We start from the raw sequence: 12,800 nt of genomic DNA, 5'->3' as shown, positions 1-12,800 counted from the left end.
CCCAGTACATAATTGATAATTAATATAAAAATAAAATTAATACATATGCCAGTAGCATGGTAAAACTGTCGAGTGAAAAATTAACATAAAAATTAAATCAAGAGGGAGGGGAAAAGTAAAGGTAACAAGACTGAAACTGTAGCTGAAAGTCTCCAAATAATTTAGAAGTTCAATTAAACCCAATTAATAATAAATCCATTTTAAATTTAAAATATAAAGCCAATTATATAATAATTTAGTTGAAACCCCCCCCCCCTTGTAAGGTACAAGTTCCGAGAGACATGAAATATCACCAAAACGCGACTAAAACGAACTACTAAAATAAAACAAAGTAACAAAATAATAGACTGACCATTATTCCCCATATCGACGAAGGATCAAGAGGCCAATAATAATCATGGAATTGCTGCATTTCAATTGCTAGACAAATTGTCCAAAGGCGAACCGATCGAAGGACCAAAAGAAGGGATGGTTCGGTCATATTTACAACTGAAAGTTGCACTGACTTTTATTCATGGCTAATGATGGGGAAGAGAACCAGTGAAAGTGAGCTAGAATAAAAAAATAACATTCACACATGAGAAGTTATTCAATGAGGGGAATGCCAGACGTTTGTCAAACTCTAACAGGGAGCTAAGTGATTTTGTAATAACTGAGAGTAAAGTGGAGGAGAAATTGTTGAAGTTAAACATAAGGAAGGCACTTGGAATGGACAGAATCTATCCAGTTATATTAAAGGAGGCAGCAAAGGAAGTAAACAAACCCTTAGCCATTAATTATGAGAGCTTCCTTGGACTCAGAGGAGGTTCCCATGGCCTGAAGGCGTGCAAATGTATCACCAATTCACAAGGAGGTTCAAAAGGTGATATAAGTAACTATAGACCTGTTAGTTTAACTTGTGTTCCTGGGAAAATAATGGAGTCATTGGTTAAAGAAGCATTGCAGGATCATCTAGACAGGACTGTAATAATAGTTAAGACAGCATAGGTTTGTTAAAGGGAGGCTAGTCTGACCAATTTCATTGGATACAATGATGTGGCCACAAAGGAATTGAATGCCAAAAATAATTTTGATATCATATACTTGGATTTCAGGAAAGCTTTTGATACTGTTGCACATGGAAACCTGCTGTATAAATTGGAGCGGTATGGCATTAAGAGTAAGTTGCTACATTGGGTAAAGGGATGGTTGAGTGGGAGACGACAGAGAGTGGTAATCAATGGACACTGCTCTTCGTGGATAAATGTTATTAACGAAGTTCCCCAGGGTTCGGTGCTGGGCCCATTGTTGTTTTGTGTATTCATCAATGATATTGATGAAGGTATATCAGGATTAATGTTGAACTTTGCAGATGATACAAAGGTTGGCAGGGTTGTTAACGACAGTAATAAAGACAGTATGCTACTCCAACTGGATCTAGACAAGTTCGGCAAATGGCAACTGTTCAGTTGAGAAGTGGCAACTGAAGTTTAATATTGAAAAATGCAAAGTATTGTATATGGGTATCAATAACCATAGAGAAACGTACCAACTGTGTGGTTCTACACTTAGGAAAGTGGAAAGTGAAAGAGACCTGGCGATTGTGCAGTCAAATATGAAGTTTGCTGAGCAGTGCAGACAGTCTGCCACGGCAGGTCATGGAATCTTGTCAATGGCATACAGGAATTTTTCTAGCAGGGATAAGGAGGTGATTATCCCATTGTACAAGGCAATGGTCGGGTCTCATTTTAGGAAGTATCTAGAGTTTCTAGAGCGAGTACAAAGAAGGGCAACAAGATTGGTGACGGGAACAAAGGGGTGCTCTTACCAAGAAAGGCTTTAGTTTTGCAAATTGCAGTGCCGGGAGAGAAAGCACCGAGGTGATCTGATTGAGGTGTATTAAGGCCTTGAATGGGTTGAGGAAGCTGAATGCTGATGGGATTCGTCCTCTTGCTCAGATTAAGAACCTGATGGGGCATAGATTCAAATTGAGGAAAAACAGTTGTAGAATAGATGTGTGGAAATTTTCCTTTAGCCAGCAGGTGGTTAATTGGTGGAACAGGCTTCCATCTTTTGTTGAAGTGATAGTCTAAATAAATTTAAGGCTGAGCTGGACAGGCATTTGGAATGAATGGAGGGGTGAAATGGGAGTTTTTTTTTTTTTTTTTTTTGGCTGATCCAGCATAAGCTGCTTGCATTGTATGCTAATGCTAAAATGCCAATAAGCGATATTTTGATCACTGAGAATAGTGATTGCTTGAGAAACCTGATGGTGCTGAAGGATCATTTGAATAATTATTATTATGGAAATAAATTATAAACATCTAATTCTGTTTTTAAACTATTTTACAATTGAATTTTCCATCTAGAGTAAATATTCATTTTACTATGTAATATGGTTAAAATTGTATTTTATTCTTATTTGAAAGTAGCCATTATTTTACCATGCAGGATTATTCATATATTTTCAGGCTTGTGTAATACTTTCATTTTCCTTATTTATTTAGGTGTACCCATTGACAAATAAATTTTCCCATTTGATGGATGAGGAGGATGTAGACAGACCAGAAAATGCATCTGAATGAGGCTTCATAATTGCTCACAACTGAAATCTTTCCTAGCTGTATTTATAGCCAGGATTTGATCGATGCCACAGTAGTTCGGAAGCGACAAGTTACCTTGCGGATTGCTCAATGATTTAAGCATCTACTTGTATGATGTTTCTGACCAGTGATGTATTTTGGGAATTCTTTTTATTTACTTTATTCATGGAGTTTGCAGTTTGTAAATTTTTTTGATAACAGTCCTAAGGTAGTTTTCAAAAACTTATTGCAGCTTGACTTCCCACAGGGAAATTGTTACAGTGTGCAGAAGCTGTAAGTGCTGTTTTTTGAATTTTTTTCCCTCTCTATAATTGAATAAATTTTTACTATGCTGTTGCTTTCGTGTGAGCCACTCTGAGTTCAGCATAGGTTAAATCAGGTAGCAGAAATTTGTAAATATGTTTTATTATTGAGTGCTAAGAGCAGAGTGGCTCACATGCTATAAAGTTATCCTGACTGGAGCATTTATGGCCTCGTTAAGATTTTAGGGATGAAAAAAAAATTAAATGACAGAAAATATCCCGTGATTGATGAGCTGTTGATACATCATGTACTTAGAGAAATTATAAAAATGAATTATTTAATTCATTATGTGCCATTAAGGAGGATATGGCAATTAACATAATGAAAGAAATAGGAATATAAAATTTATTAGAAGGGATGGGATGTTGTAAAAATCTTGCCATTGAATCAAGATTCTATGCCTCTGTGTATAATTAATAATGGCATAATAGATGTAATTCTGTTACATTTTATTATGCCAGATTTCATGGTAAAATAAAGTAGAATACTTTTATAAAAACTTATTGTGCAGCGTATTCTTTCATTTATTGGTGCCCATAACATCTATCTTCAAATAACACACACACACACACACACACACACACAGGCAGGCAGTTCCCAGGTTTAAAGGTTTTTTTTTTTTTATTCAAGTATGAACAAAATTGAAAATATGAACCATTAATTCAGAGACACCAGCATATCAAGAAAATATCGTAATGTGAACCCAATAACACTGTTTTTTAGTTATTTGTTCCAAGACCTAGGAAGTTGAAAATTTCACTATATAACAGCTATTTATCTCTCTAAAAGGTCATTTTATGATGTAAATTATATTAGTTACCAATTCAAATCATTAAAACGCACTACACTTTCATCGTTATCATATGTTCCGTTATAAGAATCAATTTTGAAAGCCTTTGTGATATTTTTCTAAAAATTGTTTCTGCAGGTCACAACCACAAAACAAAAACACTTAGCAATCCCCCTGTTTATTGGGCTTCTTCTGTTAGTGAAATCAATTATAAACGGGTAGTAAACTGTTATTGCATTTGCAAAAATACTGGTAGCTGGAATTGTGTGAGTTTTTTACATTATTATGGTGAAATGTGTTCCTCTTCACTGAAATCTTCAATCATATAAGAAACAAATTTTCAGAATTTTCTCTTCATTCTTTTTTTTTTTTTTAAGCTTTGCAAACTTGTTACTCCACACCAATCCTGTTAGTTGCAATTTGTGCATGCCATTAAAAAATGCTTATGCATGCTACCGGGAAATTTATACAGAAAAGAGAAGAAATTATCTTGGAAACAAATGCCTCATGAAGCATTTCTGAAGAAGAGTACCCCTTGTGCAACAAACCATCAATGAGTGTCGACACAAGTAATGAACGAGTGTGCATTTAGTCAACGATGATGATTAAACATTCTTTAACATTTGTAAGTCAAATAATTTTTTAAATTATAATTTGCTTGATTTTACAGGTTTTCATTTTTTGAATAAATCAATCATTGTTTAAACAAACTAATTCGCTAACTAATTTCATTGTTGAGAACGTAACCCATGTTTTTAGCATTGTCTATAGGAAATTAATTCCTGCTTTACGAGTGTGCACTAGGAAAAAATTAACTCGTAAAGTCGGGAACGACCTGTGTGCGTGTGCACACACACTGCTATTTTTTGTGAAAAAATAGGTGCCGGTACTCATTCTTTGCTATCAGGAAAAATTGAAAATTAAAAGGATATGAAAAGTACTCAAAAAATTTTTTTTCCTGATATTGTTACTTTCATAGTAATGTTTTTGAAATAAGAACAAATTTAGTATACTTGAACGATAAATTTATTAAGCATAAATTTATTATTCAAGTATATAAAAAAATAAGTAAAATGTGAATAAAATAAGTAAATAAATCGGTCACTACTGAGTGCTGGGCACTCAGGATAAAGGGTCCGTAGTCACGAATTGTCGTTAGTGTAGTATCTCAAATAGACCTTTATGGTGACTGAAAAAAGTTTCTAGTACCCCAGCTTGGCCCAAAACTGAGGAACTAACGAAAACATCTATTTGCATCTTTCCAGTTGTGAATGGCAAGGGTGGGAGAAGCGACTCAGACTTCTTCCTGGAGAAACGATTGAAGTCTTGGGGAAGAAGCAACTGGCAGGTGAGAGCCATGTAAGACTCCGCACAGGCCCCTTTCCACCACTGCCACCTTAACACTGGTTCTCTGAGTCCTCCTTGCCGGGACAACTCCAGCTTTGAAAATTGTTAAAAATACTTCTCGTAGAAAAGTATATAAATGACCTTTATAGAATTATTAACTGTTTAGCAACCTTTTTGTCACCAAAAGGAGAGTTAGTACAAAGAGGCACGCTATCGAAGTGCAATTAAATATATTTTTTTTTAATTTTAACACAAAGTAAATGATAGATTTCAATCGGAATAGTTTTCCCTTGATAAGCATTGAATAATGCATAGCTAATGTGAGTTTTAAATTCTTAGCTCCATTATGATGGAAATAGAGGCGGGGCGAACACGAAAATTAAATTTTCCTGTCTGACACAGTCATTTTTAAATTTAAAAATATTTTTAAAATTATATTTTAAACCTACTCCTTGAGCTCTTTCCAACGATGTATAATAAGCTATAGGTTGTCGACGTTTTATCCTCCCACCCACATTTAACTCCCCCCCCTCCATTTCTCAGACAAATTTTTTTCAACAATGATCAATATGACATTATGTTGGCCCACATGATGTACAAACCCATGAAAAATTTCAAGTCAATAGCTTAAGTGGTTCCAGAGATACAATGCTGTGATGGATGGACGGACGGACAGACAGACAACCAAGTGGCATTTTAAGGGTCCTTTGTAGACTATGGCCCCTAAAAATAAGTAAAAATAATTTTATAAAGTTTTTGTAGAATATTCCAACTTTTTATTAAGTTCTCATCCGACACCCTATGCCGACTTCTTCCTCTTACTGAATGACATTTCTAAAGCAGCCACAAATTAACATATTTTGCTGAATCGAAGCCAGTCAGCGGTAGGCCTATAATTTTAAGAAACAGTAGTGAAGAAACTGTTTTTGTCATCAGCGAATCTGTGGTTGGGCTGACAATCAGATTCATTTGTTAAAACCCTCATTCACATTCACTCGAAATTGGTATCCTGCTCAGAACGTCCATCAAATGCTCAATTCTTCCGAAACCATCTTTTCAATTAGGTACCCCCCCCCCCCCCCGAATTGTATTTCTTTCATTTAATTATAACCTAATTTACAGTGTTCTAACTTCATTTTCATCAAATGCCTACATTTCACATTTAGAAGGTTTAATACCTTCATTGTCCTTGTTTTCCTTCTCTTGTCATCAGTATTGTCAATAGTCCTTAAATTTGAATTTTTTTTTTTTTTTTGAAACTGTCCAAAGATAGGGAAAAATATAAATTACTGTCCAGAGATAGGGAAAATTTACAGAAAAATATGGATAATGCACTTCCACAAAACAGATGATTATTTGTTGGGGTAAAAGAAAATCACTTTCTCCTAATTCTTGAACGGGATGCTTAGTTAATTCACAGTGGTGTCCAACGTATGGCCCGCCCGGAAAGCAAACTAAAACAGCATTTTAAATTTTGTTAATTATCAAAAAAAATTCTCTTTAAATATTTTGTTCAGTAAATGTAATTTGTGTATTGTGCTTAATAAAATTTTCGAATATTTTCAATTTTACTCTTACATGCAACAAGATATGGAAAATGTAACATAGTAAGGAAATCTAACTTTGAATTTTTTTGAATATGCCTCCCCCCCATACCGGAAAAGTTTGAACACCACTGCAGTGGAAAGGTGGACCAGGCATTTGGAATCTTCTCACTGCTGACCAGCGCAACTTCTCCATATGTGGGGCATGTGGTCAGATAGGTTTTACCAGGTACCACTAAGTTGTAGAATGGTAATCCCTTTAGCTCTCTTAATTCGCGCAGCAGCACTAATTGCCCGAAGGCCAGAAATGCAAACAGTGCGTACCAAGTTAATTCTCTCGTAATCCGTTCACCATATGAAAATTTTCTCGCTCAATGAAAAGTATTTTATATGTAAGTTCCAAGGAGAATTCATAATAATTCGCTATAAAAGGACTTCGGTAAACAGAGGTCCGACTGAGTAATTTAGAATTATAAAAACGATTATACAGTTTTATATAGAAAATATTTTAACAATAGACAGCAAAACATGTAAATTTAGTTAAATAATTTTAAGCTTATTTGAATAGTAGATAATGAGTTTTTTAATGCATTAAGCATAATACAAGGTATCACAGCTAATGGAGAAAGCAAATGAATATAAAACACCATTATGCCTGGCATTTGTGGATTATGAAAAGGCATTTGACTCCATACAGCATAAGGCAATGTTTCAGGCACTGGAAAGACAAGGCATAGATACTCCATATATTATGATTTTGAAGAAAATATATGACAGTGCTACATCCTTTATTAGACTAGACAAAGACAGTAGCAAATTTAAAATCGAGAAAGGAGTTCGACAAGGAGACACAATATCTCCGAAGCTGTTTACTGCTGCCCTTGAGGAAGCTTTCAGAAGATTAGACTGGTCGCAGAAAGGAGTCAATGTGAACAGAGAGTACCTAAACCATTTACGATTTGCAGATGACATTGTGGTCATAAGCCACGATCCCAAAGAATTAGAGGAAAATCTTAATCAGTTATGCACAGTTAGTAAGGATTTTGGACTAAAGATGAATGTGGCTAAAACAAAAGTAATGATGAACAAGTATGCCACTGAAAGGGAAATAATGATTGAAGGAGCAGTAATTGAAAAGGTGGAGTCATATACTTATCTGGGACAAGTTATTAGCTGTAATGATAAATGGCTGGAAGTCAAGAGAAGAATAAATTTTGGATGGATAGCATTCAGGAAATATAGTCACATACTGAAGAGCAATATCCCAGTTTGTCTGAAACGTAAAATAATGAACCAATGTATACTCCCCACCATGACTTATGGAAGTGAAACTTGGGCACTCACCAAAAGAATGGAAGAGAAGCTAAGAACTACACAGCGAAGAATGGAACGAATTATATTGGGAATCAGACTGTTAGATAAGAAGAGAAACACATGGATTAGGCAGCAAACTCAAGTAAAGGACATTCTTATCAAAACTAAAGAACTAAAATGGTCTTGGGCAGGACACATAGCTCGAAGACATGATGACAGATGGACTAAGAAAATAACAGAATGGTACCCAAGAGGAGCTAGAAGAAAACCTGGAAGACAAAGGCGGAGATGGATAGATGAAATTCATGAGTCTTTGAGTAGTAAATGGATGGCCAGTGCTCAAAACAGAAGGAACTGGAAAGTTGCTGGAGAGGCTTTCATCCTGCAGTGGATTGAAAATGGCTGATGATGATGATGACAAGGTGGACTAGGGAAACAGCCAAGTTTAAAAACTGATTTTGTGGGTACCGTGGTGCTGGGCAGGATTGCATCACCCAATATACTCCTTGTCCACATGCTGTTTCGTAACCACTTTAGAAATTGCTGGACATTTATTTTGTATTCACTTTAAGCTTAAGCATCGAGGTCTTGTGCCATTGTTTTAATGACCTATGCCATGTACAAATTAGGGCAAATGCATCATGTTAATACACAGCCAATTCTAGATTAGCAAATTATTTTCAAAAAGTGGCATCGTTTTAAGTCATATCTCATATTATGAATACCTTCATGATGAGTTGCCATGACATTGCAGTACTTCGAATAAGTAACACTTCACCTAAAGGAGAAGACTATTGTTACTTATTCTCAGTGGATACCTCCTGCCAGATGGCACCATTTCAGGGCTATTTGGCCCTTCTTTGTTGGGTGGGTAGGTACCCAAGTGATGTAATGATGGCAAAACAGTTATGAAGTATAACTGCACAATATGAGAAATGCCTGATGGTGTATAAGATGAATTAAGACTAAGGTCTTATACACCATCAGATCAGGCATCTCTCATATTGTGGAGTTATACTTCATAACTGTTTTTTCCATCATTACATCACTTGGGTACCTACCCACCCACCGAAGAAGGACCAAATAGCCTGAAACGGTGCCATCTGTCAGGTGGTATCCACTGAGAATAAGTAACAATAGTCTTCTCCTTTAAGTGAAGCATTACTTATTCGAAGTACTGCAATGTCATGGCAACTTGTGAAGGTATTCACAATATGAGATATGACTTAAACGATGCCGCTTTTGCAAATAATTTGCTAATCTAGAATTGGCTGTAACAATGTATGTAACATGATGCATTTGTACATAGTCATAACTTTCTGGCAGCCTGAGACATAAGCCCTAATGCATTATGGCCTATACCATTAAAAAGTAGGAACATAATTTTGAGGAAAGTGGTTCTGCTCTCAAACATATACCTCCAGGTGAAATAAACACTCACATACTAGAAAACATTGCAACTGTCAGGACCACTCATGAAGTCAAAAGCATTTCTGCATGACAGTGTGCACTGTCATTAAACTTATCCAATAAGAGTGTACAATAAATATTGCATGTGGACTTAATTTCCATTCATACAAAGTACAGGTACTGCAAGAATTATATCCTCACAATCTCCTTGCCTGTAAAAAAATTTGTCAAGATGTGTTAACTCAAATGGATCACAATGAAGACTTTAGTCATATCTCTGGATGTCTGAAGTTCACTTTCATCCAAAGAAAACTTTCATTATTGGAAAAAAAAAAATCCTCGTCAGTTCCTCCAGCAGTCATTGCATAGTGACTAAGTAACAATGTAGTGTGCAGTTTCATCTCATGGCATTGTCCCATAATTTTTTGAAGGCTATAGTGAAAGGGTGGCAACTGCAAGGTCAGGCGACTGTTGAGTTGATCGGGTTTTTTTAAATTTTTTTTTTAAAATTCTGATGAACTGGTTACTGTAGTTCCATCAAAGGAAATTAGGGTATTTTGTTTCAAGAAAATGTTTGTCTTCTTGTACTGCCAGGATGAATAAATATTTTGCAACCACATTCATGCCTGGAGAAGCATTTACGGATGAGAATAGAAGTATACCAAGTAATAACTGCCCTAAATGATTTTTTGTGATAACTGAGAAGAAAATGGAAGTCATTGAAACTGAAGGTAAATAAGGCATCTGAGCTGATGGAGTGTATCCAGTTATATTGGATAGACTCCATCAGTAGTAAACAAACATTTATGTATAATTGTGAGAGCACCCTTGGATTCAGGGAAGGAACCAATGGATTGGAGATGTGCAAGTGTCTGTCCTATTCACAAAGGAAGAAAGAGTTTTTACAGACTCTTACCTTGACATCTGTTTCAGGGGGAATATTGGAGTATTGCAGGATCATCTTATCAGTTATAGGGAAATCATGTGGATTTGTTGAGAGTAGTTATATTAGTATTGGCAAATGATGCAAGAAACCAAGCTTCATGCAGCAGTAGCAAAAAAAAAAAAAAAATAATAAAAAAAAAACACCAACATCACTCTAGTCCTTGAATTTTTCAAACTAATGACTTCGACAACAATAGATGGAAGTTTCTTCCAACAAACACTCGCCCACTGACTGAAGGCAAACGTCTGCAAATCAGTTCTGTAACCATTCTTCCTCAATTTGAATTTATGCTACTTCGTGTGTGAGCAAGATGAAGAATGCCATCAGCATTCAGCTTGTTCAGTCTATTCACCTTAAACACCTCAATCGGATATTGTGGCATCCGGTGACTGACAGAATGGCTAGTCTCCAGATGCCACAGTTTGCAGAAATGAAGCGAAGCCTTTCTTAGTAAGAAGGGCACCTGTTTTGTTCCTTGTCTTGTTGCCCATCTGTGTACCTCTTCCAGCAGAACACAGTTTCCCATCTGTGTACCTCTTCCAGCAGTTATTCAGTGAGGGGAATGCCAGAGGTGTATTCAACTCTGGCAGTAAGCTAGAGAATCTTGTAATAACTGAGAGTAAAGTGGAGGAAAAATTGTTGAAGATAAACACAAGAAAGGCACCTGGGGTGGATGGGATCTATCCAGTTATATTAAAGGAGGCAGCAAAGGAAGTAAGCAAACCCTGAGCCATTATTATGAGAGCTTCCTTGGACTCAGGGGAGGTACCCATGGACTGGAGATATGCAAATGTGATCCCAATTCACAAAGGCTGACACAAGTAATTATAGACCTGTGAGTTTAACTTCTGTTCCCGGAAAATTAATGGAGGCACTGGTTAAAGAAGCACTGCAGGATCATCTAGACAAGACTTCAGTTCTAGCTCGGACACAGCATGGTTTTGTTAAGGGGACGTCTTGCCTGACCTATTTGATTGGATACTATGATGCAGTCACAAAAGAACTGGATGCAGGGAATAACTTTGATATTATACAGGGTGTTTCAGTTAAACGTTTCAGAACTTCTAAGAGAGGTAGGGTACATCCTCACAACTCGAAATCATATAGCAATGTGGGGTCAGAAATGCTTTCCTGAAGCGGTGTTGTACACAGAAGCACCATAAAGAAAAGAGACCGTAAGTGAGAAATCGTTTTAATATAATACATGAAAAGAAGCATAAGGTACATTACCGTAGGTACATGGATTATCAAGTAGATAGGTCTAACCGGACCTATCTACTTGATCTTTCTGCAGCAAGTATTGCCACAACTTTTGAGAGATGAACAGATTTCTGCATCGACGCAACAGACAATGTGGTTCCAACACGATGGAGCCCCTGCCCATTATAGCGGAGATGTTCGTAACTACCTGGATGTCACATTTGGTCAACAGTGGATCGGACGTGGTGGTCCCGTGCGTTGGCCTGCTCGGTCACCCGACCTATCATGTCTTGATTTTTATTTCTGGGGTCATATGAAATCGCTAGTTTATGACACTCCTGTTGACAATGCTGAGGAGCTGGTTGCAAGCATCGCAGTAGCTGCCGAAGAAATTCGAAATTCGCCTGGAGTATTCCAGAATGTTCGGATGTCCATGCGTCGGAGATGTGAGGCGTGCATTGTAGCCCGTGGAAGAAACTTCGAACACTTACTTTAATGCATGTACCTTTTGCTTCTTTTCATGTATTATTAAAACGATTTCTCACTTACGGTCTCTTTTCTTTATGGTGCTTCTGTGCACAACACCGCTTCAGGAAAGCATTTCCGACCCCACATTGCTATATGATTTCGAGTTGTCAGGATGTGCCCTACCCCTCTTAGAAGTTCTGAAACGTTTAACTGAAACACCCTGTATACTTGGATCTTAGAAAGGCTTTTGATACTGTTTTTCACATGGAAGACTGCTGCACAAATTGGAGCAGTGTGGCATTGGAGGCAAATTTCTGCTATGGATAAAGGGGTTGTGAGGGGGAGAAGACAGTGGTAATCAATGGACACTGCTCATCGTGGACTAATGTTAGTGGAGTCCCTCAGGGTTCAGTACTGGGTCCTTTATTGTTTTCTGTATTTATAAATGATATTGATGATGGTATATCAAGCTTAATGTCCAAGTTTGCAGACGATACGAAGGTTGGCAGGGTTGTCAAGGACACTACTGACACTGCTGCTGCAACAGGATCTGGAAAGGTTGAGCAGATGGGCTGAGAGGTGGCAAATGAAGTTTAACATTGACAAATGTAAAGTACTACATATGGGAAACAGCAACCCCAGAGCAACGTATCAACTCTGTGGTACTGCACTGACAGTGGTAGAGAATGAAAGGGACCTGGGGGTGGTTGCGCAGGCAGATATGTAGTTCTCTGAGCAGTGCAGATGGGCTGCAAGAGTAGCCCATGGTGTATTGTCAATGATATATAGGAATTTTTCTAGCAGGGATAAGGAGGTGATTATTCCCTTGTATAAGGCAGTGGTCAGGCCACACCTAGAGTACTGTATACAGGTCTGGCGGCCTCATTTCAAGAAGG

At 37.1% G+C, this 12,800-nt stretch overlaps 1 protein-coding gene across 2 annotated transcripts in view; it reads left to right on the top strand.

The window, feature by feature from the left end:
• LOC150075728 (eukaryotic translation initiation factor 4B-like) overlaps positions 1-3,151 on the top strand; it is a 178,061-nt gene extending 174,910 nt beyond the window's left edge. For both annotated transcript variants that reach the window (XM_090388176.1, XM_090388177.1), the window contains exon 14: positions 2,487-3,151. In XM_090388176.1, the coding sequence (XP_090244302.1) occupies positions 2,487-2,564 (78 nt within the window). In that variant the 3' untranslated portion in view covers positions 2,565-3,151. The remainder of the gene's footprint in view (positions 1-2,486) is intronic.
• Positions 3,152-12,800: the final 9,649 nt, after the last annotated feature.

This window comes from Mastigoproctus giganteus, chromosome 13 (genome assembly GCF_048544385.1).
Source record: "Mastigoproctus giganteus isolate SK-2022 chromosome 13, ASM4854438v1, whole genome shotgun sequence".
NCBI classification, from domain to species: Eukaryota; Metazoa; Arthropoda; class Arachnida; order Uropygi; family Thelyphonidae; genus Mastigoproctus; species Mastigoproctus giganteus.
Note: the sequence above shows the minus strand (reverse complement) of the source record. Positions and strands in the feature narration are given on the sequence as shown.